The sequence below is a fragment of the Petaurus breviceps genome, unplaced genomic scaffold (genome assembly GCF_028583685.1).
Source record: "Petaurus breviceps papuanus isolate PSGF00001 unplaced genomic scaffold, PetGlider_PUasm1.0 140, whole genome shotgun sequence".
Taxonomy (NCBI): Eukaryota; Metazoa; Chordata; class Mammalia; order Diprotodontia; family Petauridae; genus Petaurus; species Petaurus breviceps.
Window position 1 is genome coordinate 36,155,318 of NW_027185698.1, and position 13,498 is coordinate 36,168,815.

Below are 13,498 nucleotides of genomic sequence, written 5' to 3' on the forward strand. Positions count from 1 at the left end.
TGTGTATGTGTGTGTGTGTGGGAGGGGGTGCTGTCTTCTCATCTCTTCCTTTGTAATTTTGTAACATTCATTTTTAATTACTTTGAGGTTGTTCTTTCCATTTACATCGTTGTAGTTACTGTATATATTGTCTTCTTGGCTCTCCTTGCTTTACTCTGCATCAGTTCATAAAGATCTTCCCATGCTTCTCTGTAATATTTTATTACATTCATATGCCACAATTTGTTTAGCCATTCTCCAATTGATGGGCATCTACTTTGTTTCCTGTTCTTTGGGAACACAAAAAGTACTGCTTTAAGCATTTTATTGCATACGAAGCCCTTCTTCACAAACCAGAGATGTTGGGAAGATAGAAACAAGACTTGGCAACAGACTCCCACAATTTCTTGAAATTCAGAAATTTGGAAACTCTTGAGGAAAGTCACCAGGGGCACTTGAGTACTAATTAAATTAGTAAGTGCAGTGGGAGATAAGGAAATTAAATGACTAGCTGGGTGACCCTGGGCAAGTCACTTAACCCCAATTGCCTCAAAAAAACAAATGAAAGGTTTAGTTGAAGGCTTCTTAAGCCTTTTACAATTCTACCATTTTCTACTCTCTTCACAGGTCCTTTCCCTTACTCCTGCATAATTATGTCTCTAAATAGAGAAGAATCATAGGATTTAAAGCTGAAAGGTCCCTTAGCCCACACAAAATTGAATGTTAGAGTCTGAGGTCATCTAGTCCAACCTCTGCATTTTACAGATGAAGACCGTCAGTCTCAGAAAACTGAAGTGATTTCTCCAGCAAGTTAAGGATAGTAGGAACTAGACCTGGTGTCTCATTACTCCACCTTCTTTCCACTACAACATACAAACTAGGATCATAGAATATTAGAACTGGAAGGAGCCTTAGAGATTATCTCTCCCAACCTCTTCATCTTACAGAGAAGCATATGGAATCTAGGCCAGAAAAGGGAAGTGACCTTTTTAAGGTCACACAAATAGATAGTCAATAACAGAACCTAGATTCAAAGATAGGTTTTCTGACTCCAATTAAAAGTGATCTTTCACTAGTAATTGGATAGTAATTAACTATCCAAATAAAACGAATTTGTGAAGAAAAGCCCAAGTCCTGAAAACATTTACTTCCCAAAGATTTCCCCCATACTCCTGAGGTCAGTGGGAGTGAGTACTAGGTTCTTTTAAGGTACTTAAGAGACCCAGGGTGTCATTATGTGTAGACTGAAATGACACAATAGGTACTTTAAAATGCTTATTGATTCAATCAGCCTCCCTGATTCAAGATTTTTTTATATAAATTGAAGAATAAATTTTATTCATACTTTTCAATTTTTAATATTCACTGTCATTTAAAGGTATGAAAGCTAACACATACATGAACACAACATGAAAACTGATCTTTAACAAAGAAAGAGAGGCAAAACCCAACCTCTACAATACCCTATTCTAACAGTATGTGCAATATTGTGTACCTACACCCCTCCCTCCATCCACATCTCTGTTGAGGGGTTTTTTATTATCTGTTTGCTTAGGTGTTTGGTCAATATAATTAATTTGAGTTAACTTCCTTTAAAATTCAATGGTGTTGGGGTGGCTAGGTGGTGTGATGAATAGACCACCGAGCACTGGCCCTGGAGTCAGGAGGACCTGAGTTCAAATCTGACCTTAGACACTTAACACAAAAACTAGCCATGTGACCTTGGGCAAGTCACTTAATCCCAACTGCCCTCCAAAAAGCAAAAAAAAAAAAAATCACACTGAAATATGTAGGAAGCATGAACTGTATAAATTTGTAAAAATGGCTACAGTAGAAATGGACTGATTTAATACCTGCAAAAGAATTTTATTCTGTAAACTAGGTTGGATCTATAAGGGAGAAAAGAAACAGGTTTTTTGAAATTACTAAGCTAAATGTGGAAATACATTTTGCATGACTTTATATGCATAATGGGTGTCATAATTCTTCCCTTTTCAATGAGTATGAGAGTAGGTAAAAGGAGGAAGAGAATTTGGAGCTGAAAAAAAAAAAGAAATTACTAAGCTAACTGATAAACACCCACTTTGTCAATATTGAGTCTTACCCTATAAAAGACAATGCTTGTCTAGCAGCTTGGACATATCTTCAACCAAGCCTCTTTCTGCAAAGAAGGGAGATCAAGAGCATAGATAAGATGTCAGAATTGGAAACGGCCATGGGAATGCTCATTGATGTCTTTGACCGGTACGCAGGCACTGACAGCAATAAGGAAACTCTGACTAAAGGGGAACTGAAGACACTCATGGAAAAAGAGTTCCCAAACTTTGTTAAGGTAAGAGTTTATTACTGAGCTCCCATGGAGTAAGTAGACTTGGAGTCAGGAGAGCTGATTTCTAATCCCAGATTTGCCATTAATTATTTACATAACATTATACTCTAGGAAATCAGCCTTTCTGGGTCTCCACTTCATCAGTAAATGGGTTGGGGAAGGGAAGTTGAGGGAAGGATTGTTGGAGGGTGAGAAATAAGTTTCTAACTTCCCATTCCATTTCTATGTCCCTGATTCTGTGAAATTCTAGAAAATTGGTCATTCCTGACCAGGGAAGGATATGCTTCTAGAATTTTATTCATTACATCTCTCATTTTAAAAAAAATGTTCAATGACTTACAAAGCCCCTTCTCCATCAATAAGACAATAGGTTCACTTTGAGTAAGTTTGAAAGTGCTTTATAAATGCAAGGTTCCTATTGCCACTGCTAGAATTAGTCATATTATTATCCCCATTTTACAGATGAGGAAACTGAAGAGCAATAAAGTTGAGATGTTTCTTAGATCCTGTTGCTAATAAGTGGCAGAGTCATAATTAGGACCCTTCTGACTAGTCCAGGGCTCCACAGGAATTCTCCAGTTTAAACAAAATGTTGGCTGTCTTGAATAGGATGGAAAAGAGTACACTGAAGAAAATGATCCATCTAGTATACCTGGCCATCTGAATGAAAGAATGGAGTTGATCAATATTGCCAAAATAGATCATCAAGATAACCCCAAACCAGCCTGTTTTAATGAAGTCTGTACATCTTGTTAAAATATAGTCAGTAACAGGGAAAGGTTTTCATGATTACACATGTATAACCTATATCAAATTGCTTAGATCTCAGGGAGGGGTGTTGGGAGGGAGGGAAAGAATGTGGAACTCAAAATTAAAAAAAAAACAAATGCTAAAAAGTATTTTTATATGTAATTGGGAATAACAAAATAAGACATTATTTTTAAAATGTAGTCAGGACAAAATGACCCTACTTTGAGATTCTCTAGTTCAATCCCCTCATTTTACAGAGCAGGAAATTGAGAGCCGAGTGATAAAGTCATTTTTTCAAGGTTATATAGAAAGAAGTTGAGAACGGTGGGTAACCCAAGTTTCCTGATTCTAAGCCTAGCTTTACACTATACTGTTCTGTCTAACAGGAAATTTAAAAGTACTCTATGAACTTTCAAGTATGATATAAATGTAAGCTCTTATTTTTAACAATAATAATACATAGAATCCAAGAAGGTTAGAACTTAAAAGAATCTTGAAGCCCACAAAGTCAGAGCAGAAGGACATTGAATGTCAGAGCCAAAGAGATTTGTTAAAATGATTACAGTAGAAATTGCCTGATTCAGTTCCTAGAATAGAATGTTATTCTGTACTCTAGGAAATCTTACATAGAATGCCAGAACTGAAGGGATCCTAGAACACAGAATGTCAGAGCTCAAAGGAACCTTTGACATCATCCAGGGGTGGGGAACCTGCAAATGTGGCCACAGATTCCCCACCCCTGTTCTAGACTGAGTTCCTCAATTTACAGATGAGGAAACTGAGCCCCACTCCCCACCCCCCTTACAGGAAGTGACTTTTGCCCAAGTAAACTAGTTGGCAGAGCTGTTGTACCTTAAACACTGGTCTTCTGATGTCACTGAATCGTCTACATTACTCAATTTTAAAAACTTTTTTCCATTTTGAAAGCTACTCAGAATGTCCATTTTAACTTCATCTTTCCTGGATAGAAATACTATGGAAGAAAAGGAGACCCCAGCATGGTCTGCCCCAATCTACCCTCTCTCTACTCCCCATGGGAAGGGTTGCTCTGATCTCACAATGCCTTGGAACAGGCCTTTTGTCTCTGGTAACATACTCCAGAAAGCATCCTTTCTTTCCTGTCATCAGCTCAGGCTGCTTTAGCCCTGGAAGCTATTCGTTACCCTGGCTGCCCACTTTGATTTGATTACTGCCTTGGTTCCAACTAGCTTTCATTTTCAAGTGTCCCTGGAGATTGTATATAGAGGTGACAAAATCATATAATATCATCTCCATACCCTGGGAGACACACGTGCATTCATAGCTACATCATGCTAAGTATCCTTATTAAACACCGCTGCTCTTCCCTTGTCTCCATTTGCATTTACTCTATTGTTTCCAGGCTTCTGGCTTTGGGATGACTTTCACCTACTTTGGCATTCTTATTTTATCTAGTGCACATGCCTCACTATTTTCCCATGAGTGGCCAAGGTCATCTGATCATAGATTTGGGACTAGAACGGGCCTTACAGATCATCTAATGCAATCTCCTCAATTTACAGAGAAGGAAACTGAGGTCTGGTGATAGCACAGCCAGTGGTCTATGTATTATGTATGTACATATGCATATATATTATGTATGCATATATGTATCATGTATATATGTATTATTACCTCCATTTTATGGTTGGGGAAACTAAGGTTCAGACTGGTAAATTAATTTATCAAAGATCACATAGGTCAGAAGGGCAAAACGACCACTTAAACCCATATTCTGACCCCAAGTGAAGATGGAAGTTTAGAGCTTATAGCATTAGAGGATTTAGCACTGGAATAAATTTTTCAAGATCATCTAGTTGCAGTCTTTCATTTTAAAGATGAGAAAACTGAGAAGCAGAAAGCTGAAGCAACTTGCCTGAGATCATACAGTTATTGACCCCCAAAACTAAAGCTCAGGTCTCTCAATAGAGTAACAGTAATAACTAATTTTTTACAGTTGTAGAGACGACTTGCAATTTTATTGATATAGGAAAGTCCCTTTAATACAGGTAGACCAACACCTCTCCTGCAATTTGTAGTCTTAGAGAGTTGCCTAGAGCTCCAAGAGACTGACTTGCCACAGACAATCCCATAAATCCAATACAATAAATATTTATTTATTTTGCTTATTATGTGCCAGGCACTGTGCTAAACTGGGATGAGTCAAAGGCAAGACCTGAACCCACATCTTCCTGACTCCAAAGTCTCTTGGAATAGTTTAAATCATGCTGCCTCTTGACATTTAGATACTATTTCAATTGAACAAACATTTATTGAGAGCCTACCATGTACTATTCCTTTTCATAGGCAATGAAGAGACAAAGAAAAAAATGAAATGGTTCCTGACCTCAGGGAGCTTACATTCTATCACAAGAAAACAGCATGTGTTACAAACAAGTGAATACAATTTGGACATTGTTATTGGTAGGGGGTGAGGGTGGGGAGGAAGGGAAGACAGAGCTCTAAGAATAGGATGGTCATCCAGAGAAGTTTCATTTAGGAGATAGTCTGACCTATGTTTTGAAGGAATTTAGAGACTCCAAGAGGTGATGAGGAGGGAGTGCATTCCAGACATGAGGAACCACCAGTTCATCACCAGGGAAACAGGAGATGGAATGCCAGTTATAGAAAACAGCTAGAAGGCCAATTGGACTAGAATGTTGTGAGCATAAAGAGAAGAAATATGAAAGACTAGACAGGCAGATTGGAGAATTTTGAGCACCAGGATGGAGCTTTAGAAGCCAGGCTTTAAGGTTTGCCATGAGATGGAGAGATAGATCATCTGAACTTTACAACAGCCCTGTTAGGTAGGTCCACCTTATCTTACAGATAAGGCAAGTGAGATAAAAAAAGCTAAATGACTTGTTCAGTTAATTAATGACAGAGCCAAGGTTTGAAGGCAAATTTAATATACCTCCACTGAATTGACCAGGGATTATATTTCCTAATAAAGTCCTAGCCTAGGAGTTGCTGGGATTTTTGTGTAGTTTTTGGTAGAGCCATCTCTAACTAACTCCAAGCAGAGTGGGGAGGACCAGATGTTCTGCCTCTAGGCTCCTCTTCAGGTCTTCCCCTCTGTCAAAGATATGATGAAAGACATCTGTGGGTTTTTCTCTTGCCTTTGTCTTCCTCGTCTGTATCTAACTCTGCTTACCCAATTCAAGTTTGTTTTCATTGTTCTCTATCAAATGGAACCTTCCATCAAAGTCTTTTTAGAGACCAAAGCCATCTATGTCTTCATTCCTCTTCAAGCTGCACTTCTGACGCTCTTCTGGAACTATGTTTTCAGTGACCCCTCTCTGGGGATCCTCAGTCCCTCCATCCTTTCTAACTTCCTTTCATGTATTGTCTTTCTCCTTTAGAAAGTAAGCTCCATGAAGGTAGAGATTGTCTTTCTCTCCACTTGTATTTGAATTTCAAGCACTTACCACAGATCCAGGCTCATAGTTAATGTTAAATAAATGCTTGTTGACTTGATTTAACTTTTCATGTCTCAACTTGGGGTGGAGAAGATCCTGTGTTCCTGGTGCCTATGAGGGAGAGGAGTAAGTTTTGGGAGGTCTGACCAAGATGTAGGACCTTTCTTTAAGGACCAGACTTAGGCAAATGCAGAGACTCATCACCAGATTGGCTTCAGGAAAACGAATTTTTGTTTGTTTTTTACCCTTTTTCCTCAAAGAACATCTGCTAAACCTGAAACAGGTTGTGGCTCCTGCTGGTGGAGGTAGATGCCACATGGATAAAATTATCTTTGAATCTTTTAAATTCTGAAGCTAGGATGAGTCCAGGTCCTATCTCAATGGAGCTGAGGCTTCTCATTTCACACTATTCTCTTTCCTCTAAAAATGTAGCTAAGATGATATTTTTAAAATATATGAAGAACAAATCAAGCAAGCGTCTCTCAGCTTTCACCCTCAGGGGTGAAAATGTGTCTTTTAATTTACTTCATAAAAATTATCAAATATTTCGATCCTTTTTTCCCCCCAGGTAGCTCCCAGGCCACATGTTATATATCTTTTGTGCCATCTGCTGGTGACTTGCAAAATAGCCTCTTTGAATTTTCTGGACGTGGGCAGGGATCACATGTCCGTTGCCATATTGCAGTATTCTCAGGCTGAATCTTAGAATGCTAGCATTGAAAGGGACCTTAGGACATATGATGTTCGAACTAAAAGAGGATTGAGAATATTAGAACTGGCTATGGATACACATACAATACTGTGGCAATTCCTGCCCTCAAGCACCTTAAATTCTTACATTTAGAATATAGAACATAGATCATGAGAGCCAGAAGAGACCTAAGGACATAAAATGTTAGAACTGAAAGAGGCCTTGGATATCATATAATTCCCTTGGAGAAACCAAGGTACAGATAAGTTCATATCAAGATTCAAATGCCTAGAAGGAAAAAAAAAACAACGTAAGGGCCAAATAGCTATGTTTAGTAACCATTAGTATTATTTTTCTTATTGTTATTGAGCTTTATTCAGCCCATGGCACCAGGGACAGCTCTTTTCTTTGGCTCTGTGGGGTGAGATATTATCCAACAGTGTAAGTTTCACCACCAGCAGAGACTGTGAAGGTGGCATACCAGGTATGAATGACCTCTATTCTTGTGAATCCCTCGAGGACTTTTACTATCTATCCCTACCCACGTGGCCCTTAGAATAAGCTCCCTTCTACTATTGTGGTTCTTTTTATGTGCTCATCCTGTCTCTTTAATTAGAATGAAGCTGTATGACCTTGGAGAAGTCATTTCACCTCTAGTCTTTAGTTTCTTCTCAAAAAAGATGGAGTGAGACAATGTAATCTTTAATGTCCCTTCTAACTCTACCATCCCTTGTTCTTGTTCATTCTTCATTTCTAACAGCAAAAAAACTGGAGTTTGGGAATTCTGGCTGATTGACAATAAGTAAATCACTTCCATTCACAGTTTCCTCATCTTTAAAATGAAAACATAGTATTTACATGATCTGTCTCACAGGACTGTTGAGCAGGAGGCACTTTGTAAATTGAAAGGAATTTTGGAAATAATATTATTATTCAAATGCATATAGTTTTTCAAGATTGACAGTTCTTCCCACACAACTCTGTTAGGTAAGTGGCACAAAGTGGCAGTTTTCTCTCATTTTGCAGGTGAGGAGACTAAGGAATGTTATTACAGGAACTCCTGGAGGGACATGGTGGCCTTTGGTTATCCTGCCCTGTCATCCTGGCATCCACCTCTTCTTTTTCTCTTTCAGAATGGGAAGGATAATGAAGCAGTTGATAAATTATTTGAGAACCTGGATAACAATGGGGATTCTCAAGTGGACTTCAATGAGTTCGTGGTCTTTGTGGCTGCCCTGACTTCTGCCTGTCATAAGTACTGTCACCAGAAAGGACCTAAGTGATTCTAAACAGGCCAACCACAGATGACAGAATCTTGCTGATTGAACTAATGTGCTATTTAGGATTAAAAGGCTTTGTCTGATAACAACTCCCCATCTCCCTTGTTTTCTGTGTTTCCACTTTGCTGAATGATAGTTTGATGTTTTTGGTTTCAAATAAGCATGCTCACATTAATTCAACCTCAAATTTCGTTTGTTTTTTTTTTTTAATATCATTTAATGTCATTTCTTTCTCAGGAAGGGACTTTAGAATGTGATCAAAAGCTAAAAAGTCACAGGAGATTTTTTTTATAAAGTGGCAAAAAAACATTAATAATATTAGTGATGATAGCCTAAAGAGTATAGAAAGTGGTTTTTATTTTTAACTCTATCAAATTGGTATAAAATGTTCCCACTTAACATGGCACACTAACTTGCTGTTTGACCTTAGACAAGTCACTGAACTTGGGTCTCCTCCTCTATAAAAACAAAACAAAACAAAACAAAGATTAAACTAGATCTGGAATTCTTTTCTTTTTGAGGTTCAAAAAGTTTATTTTTAGTTATTATTTTCAGCATTCTTTTCTTTTTAAATTTTGAGTTCCAAATTCTCCCTCTCCATCTCATCCCCTCCACTACCCATCAAGAAGGCAAATAATAAGATATCAATTATAAATGTGAAAGAAATCATGCAAAACATATTTCCAGATTAGTCATATTTTTAAAAAAGGAAAAAATTTACTTCCATTTATACTCATATTTTATCAGTTCTCTTTCTGGAGCTGGATGGCATTTTTTAGTCATGAATCTTTTGGAATTGTCTTGGATCATTATATTGATCAGAGTTGCCAAGTCTTTCACAGTTGATTATCATTACAACATTGCTGTTGCTGTATACAATTAGATCCAAGAGTATATGTTTGTGTGTGTATTTATGTGTGTTTATATATATACATACAAACATATATATATAATGTATATATTCTTTATTTTATATGTACTATGTATATTTTAATAGTATTTTTCCAACTACATGTAAAGACACTTTTTAACATTCATTTTTTTTTTAAATTTTGAGTTCCAAATTTTCTTCCTTCCTCCCTCCCCACACAGTAAGCAATCTATAGATCCAAGATTCTTAACCTGGGGTCTGTTACCTTGTTTTTTTTTAATTATTGTGGTAATAGTATTTTACTATAACTTGTTTCCTTTCTTATAATATATGTTTTGTTTTATGCATTTAAGAATATTATTCTGAGAAGGGTTCCATAGGCTTCATCAGACTTCCAAAGGGGTCAGAACCCTTGGCCTAGTGAGATCATATATTGGTAAATGTTTAACAACCAGCTTTCAAAAAAAAATGTACCATGAGACACTTTAAAGTTTAATCTGAATTATTACATTTTCTTATCATCTTCTTAAGTCTAGACAATTAACAAAACAAATCAAGCCCCAATTTGTAGTTTGCTGATTTCAGAGGTATAAATGATCGCACTGAAAGTTTAAAAACTAGCTCTCTGGGGTTAGTCCAAGCTGCCTCCAGCACACTTCTGAACTAGGTTTTCTCCACTCTGAACTTCTATAATAAAATTAGACAACCCTACATATGTTTAATGGTGATATAATCTTTTTCCACCAGGGGGTGATATGACCGTGGAATGGGGTGGTTTTCTCTCTAACACAGTGAGCTGCTCTCTGTGGCCTGTAACCTCTTATCTGAGTACATACTCTGAACCTGTGGTTCAACCTTAGAAATAAACAAGACTTTCATTGAAGGAGACACTTTCTCTTCCCCTGTGTTCCTTCCTCACTGAGCTCAACTCATTTTCCCATTATTGTTCTCAAGGTGGTGGTGGAAGTTGTCTCCAGGGACTTAAAACCAGAAAGAAGGCATCTTAGAGATAACCCACCTCAACACTCTTATGTTATAGAAAGTAAGATTGTACAACTAACTACTCAATGGCAGAATTAAAACAAGAAGATCCCTTCCAGTTCCAGAGTGGTGGTCTCAGGGTTTAAGGAACTAGGGCTCCTGACTCTCAAGCTAATACAATTTGTACCCTGGGGATGTGCTGGAGAGGACTCATAAGTCTGGGTGACTGGTTGTTAAATTTTCAGTGTGAACATTTACACCTTGGAAATCAACAAATGCTACAAATTGGGGCTTGATTTATTGTTTTGTTGATTGTTTAGATTTAAGAAAGTGATGGATAAAATGCTAATAATGCAGATTAAACCAAAAAGTGTACTATGGGGACTTTATTTTTATTTTTTTTTGGAGAGCCAGGTGTTGAACATTTATCAGTACACCCCACTGATATACCCTTCTGCATCTGTTAACAAATTCACTCTTCCCAGATTGCTTCTTTTGAGTAGGCAAACGAGGCCATCTTTTTTTCTCAATTCTTACCTGGCCTTAAATCACTAAATGGATGTTGCTTCAGACAAACTGAGACCTGGGAAAGTTAGTTTATAAAGGTCAAGGTCCTCCACTGCATCCCGTGCCATTGCCAGTTGTTCTGACCTATGCCTTGCCAATGGATTCAGATGACTCTGGAGGAGTGAGCCAGGCTGTTGACTTTGCACAGCCCTCCCTCATTTAAATCCCATTCACTTGCAAGTCAAGACATTATCCTGCTGATGTCATCGGTTCTCTTTGAGAATGAAGGAGGAACAATAAACAACAAGTTCATCGGTAATTGTTCATCTTCAACTCAGGAAGATGGTTATCTACAATAAAGTATAAAGTAGCTCTCTGTTGGACTGTGGGAATATGGACAGTGAGTTTGAGAAACTCCTCCTAAACCTTATATGGAGGCATTGTATAGCAGTGACGGGAGGCTTCAGTGATCCGGCCATGGGGTGGGACATCTTGCTAACTCTTCTAACAAACCAGCAGCTGATCAACTCTGGACTTGATTCAATGCTCATTTTATTTTTTAAAAAGTGTAGGAGGTTGAACATTAAGGATACTTTCTATTCTGGGCCTGATCCTGAAACAGGAAACTTGGGAGAAAGTGAGCATGAAATTTCAGAGTTTTTGATAAAAAAAAAAAACAAAGCAAAACAAAAAAAAAACCTATTTGGGATAAATCAGTTTTTAAGGGTTCAGAGAAAAAATTCATAGGGTCCCATGGCCTATAGCAGAATTTGTTCTGAGAGGAATATAGGACACCCTCAAGAATGAAATTCTGAGGACACAACAAAAGTGACTCCTATGTGTAAGTAAAAGGAAGCTGTATCTAAAGAGACTGATGTGGCCTCATCTGTTGGGCTTTTCAAGTCCTTCCCAATCCAGCTTCCAGCCTATCTTTCTAGATTTGTTGCATATTACTCCCTTTCAGACATTATTTCCAGCCTAATGGCTTTTTACCATCCACACTCTTCTTTTTTCCCATCTCCATGCCTTTGCAGACTGTTCCCCATCTCAATGAATTCCTACCTTCCTTCAGACTTTGGCTTGATGGCTACCTCCTCTAGGAAGCTTCCCTTGATCCCACCACTTCATAGTGCCCTTTCCACCATGAATGAGGCTGTATGTATTTTCCATTTAACTCAATTTGTTAAACCCATTGTTTTTCCCTAACAGAATGGAAGGTCCTTGAGAGCAAGGATTTTTTTTCCTACCTTTGTATCCCAAGCATCAAACATAGGACCTGGAACATATACGACATTTAAGAAATATTTGCTGAATTAAATGTACAGGGACTAGATTAATCAAGTTAGATTTTTTTTTAAAGCAATTGGGGTTAAGTAACTTGCTCAAGGTTACAAGGCCAGTTATTTTTTGTGGGTGCCAAGTATCTGAGGCCAGAACCGATCCCGGGTCTCCCCATGCCAGGCTGGTGTTCTTACTCACTGTACCACCTGGCAGCCCCCCAAGTTAGATTTTTAAAAGACAAGTGTAAGAGATGGAAACAAGGATGGATAATTTAGTACAGGTACAATAGAGTGTCATGGTTCTGTAAAAATAATTTTTTCAAGCACTAAATAAAGCACAGAGGGCTGAGAATTCTGATGAAGGCTAAGGACAGCAAAGGGGGCTTTAAATATTATGTTGAAGGAAAGAGATAATAGATGATGGAAAATAAGCAGAACTATTTAACTCCAAATTTGCTATTGTGTTTCCTAACAAGGAGAAAGAGCTTCACACTTGGAAGTACACAGGAAACATGCTTATCAGGGGAAATGAAACCTAAGATAAATGCAGAAACTCTAATTCAATGAATTAAAAGTCAACAGGCCCAGATAAAGTATATACCAGAATACTGAAAAACCTGATGAATATGATCATTTAGCTGCTATTATCCAGTCGTTAATTCATTCATTCACTCACCCATTCATTCATTTATTAGCACTTGGGGGACCCCTTATAAATGGACTCTCAGGTTACCTCATATTTGAAGCACATTATGAGTCAATATCCACTCAAAAAAACCATATCACATGAGCCCCCACTGATGTGTTTCTTTTACTAGACTAACCAGAGAACTCAGTTCAAAACAAAAGACATTAAATCTATCATCATAGCAAAATAAGTCAACAGGCATTTATTAAGTGTCTACTATATGCAGGTATTATACAAAGCATTGGAAATGCAACAAGAAAGATCCTTTTACAAACAAAGGTACACTTTCCTACCAGTTATCATTTATAGTAACTATGAACTACTAAAGAACTCTCATGGAGGAACATGTATGGAAGGAACACATGACCAGGGAACATGTGTGAAGGAGCACACATGTAGGAAACATGCACAGCCAGGGAACACATATGGAAGGACAACTCAAGCCTCTAATATTACAGAGCCAGCAGGTGTCACCTGCTGATTATACTGCTTTCTGCCAGGCAATTTTGTTGTATACCCAGCACATCACTTAAGCTGCTGTTGCTACCTGATACCATAGTCAGTTAATAAGCAGGCAATGCAACTTCTTTGCTAAACTACTAATTATAATAGCTAATAATAGCTAACATTTATATAGTGCTTACTGTGTAGCTTGCAGGTACTGTGTTAAGTGCTTTACAAATATTATCTCATTTAATCCTTACA

The 13,498-nt window shown here is 37.8% G+C and overlaps 1 protein-coding gene across 1 annotated transcript; it reads left to right on the plus strand.

The window, feature by feature from the left end:
• The first annotated feature begins 2,143 nt into the window (after positions 1–2,143).
• S100P (S100 calcium binding protein P) lies at positions 2,144–8,471 on the plus strand. The gene is made up of 2 exons (XM_069074019.1): positions 2,144–2,311; positions 8,320–8,471. Exons 1-2 carry the CDS (start codon positions 2,174–2,176, stop codon positions 8,467–8,469), a joined length of 288 nt encoding a protein of 95 aa, XP_068930120.1. The 5' UTR covers positions 2,144–2,173; the 3' UTR covers positions 8,470–8,471.
• Positions 8,472–13,498: the final 5,027 nt, after the last annotated feature.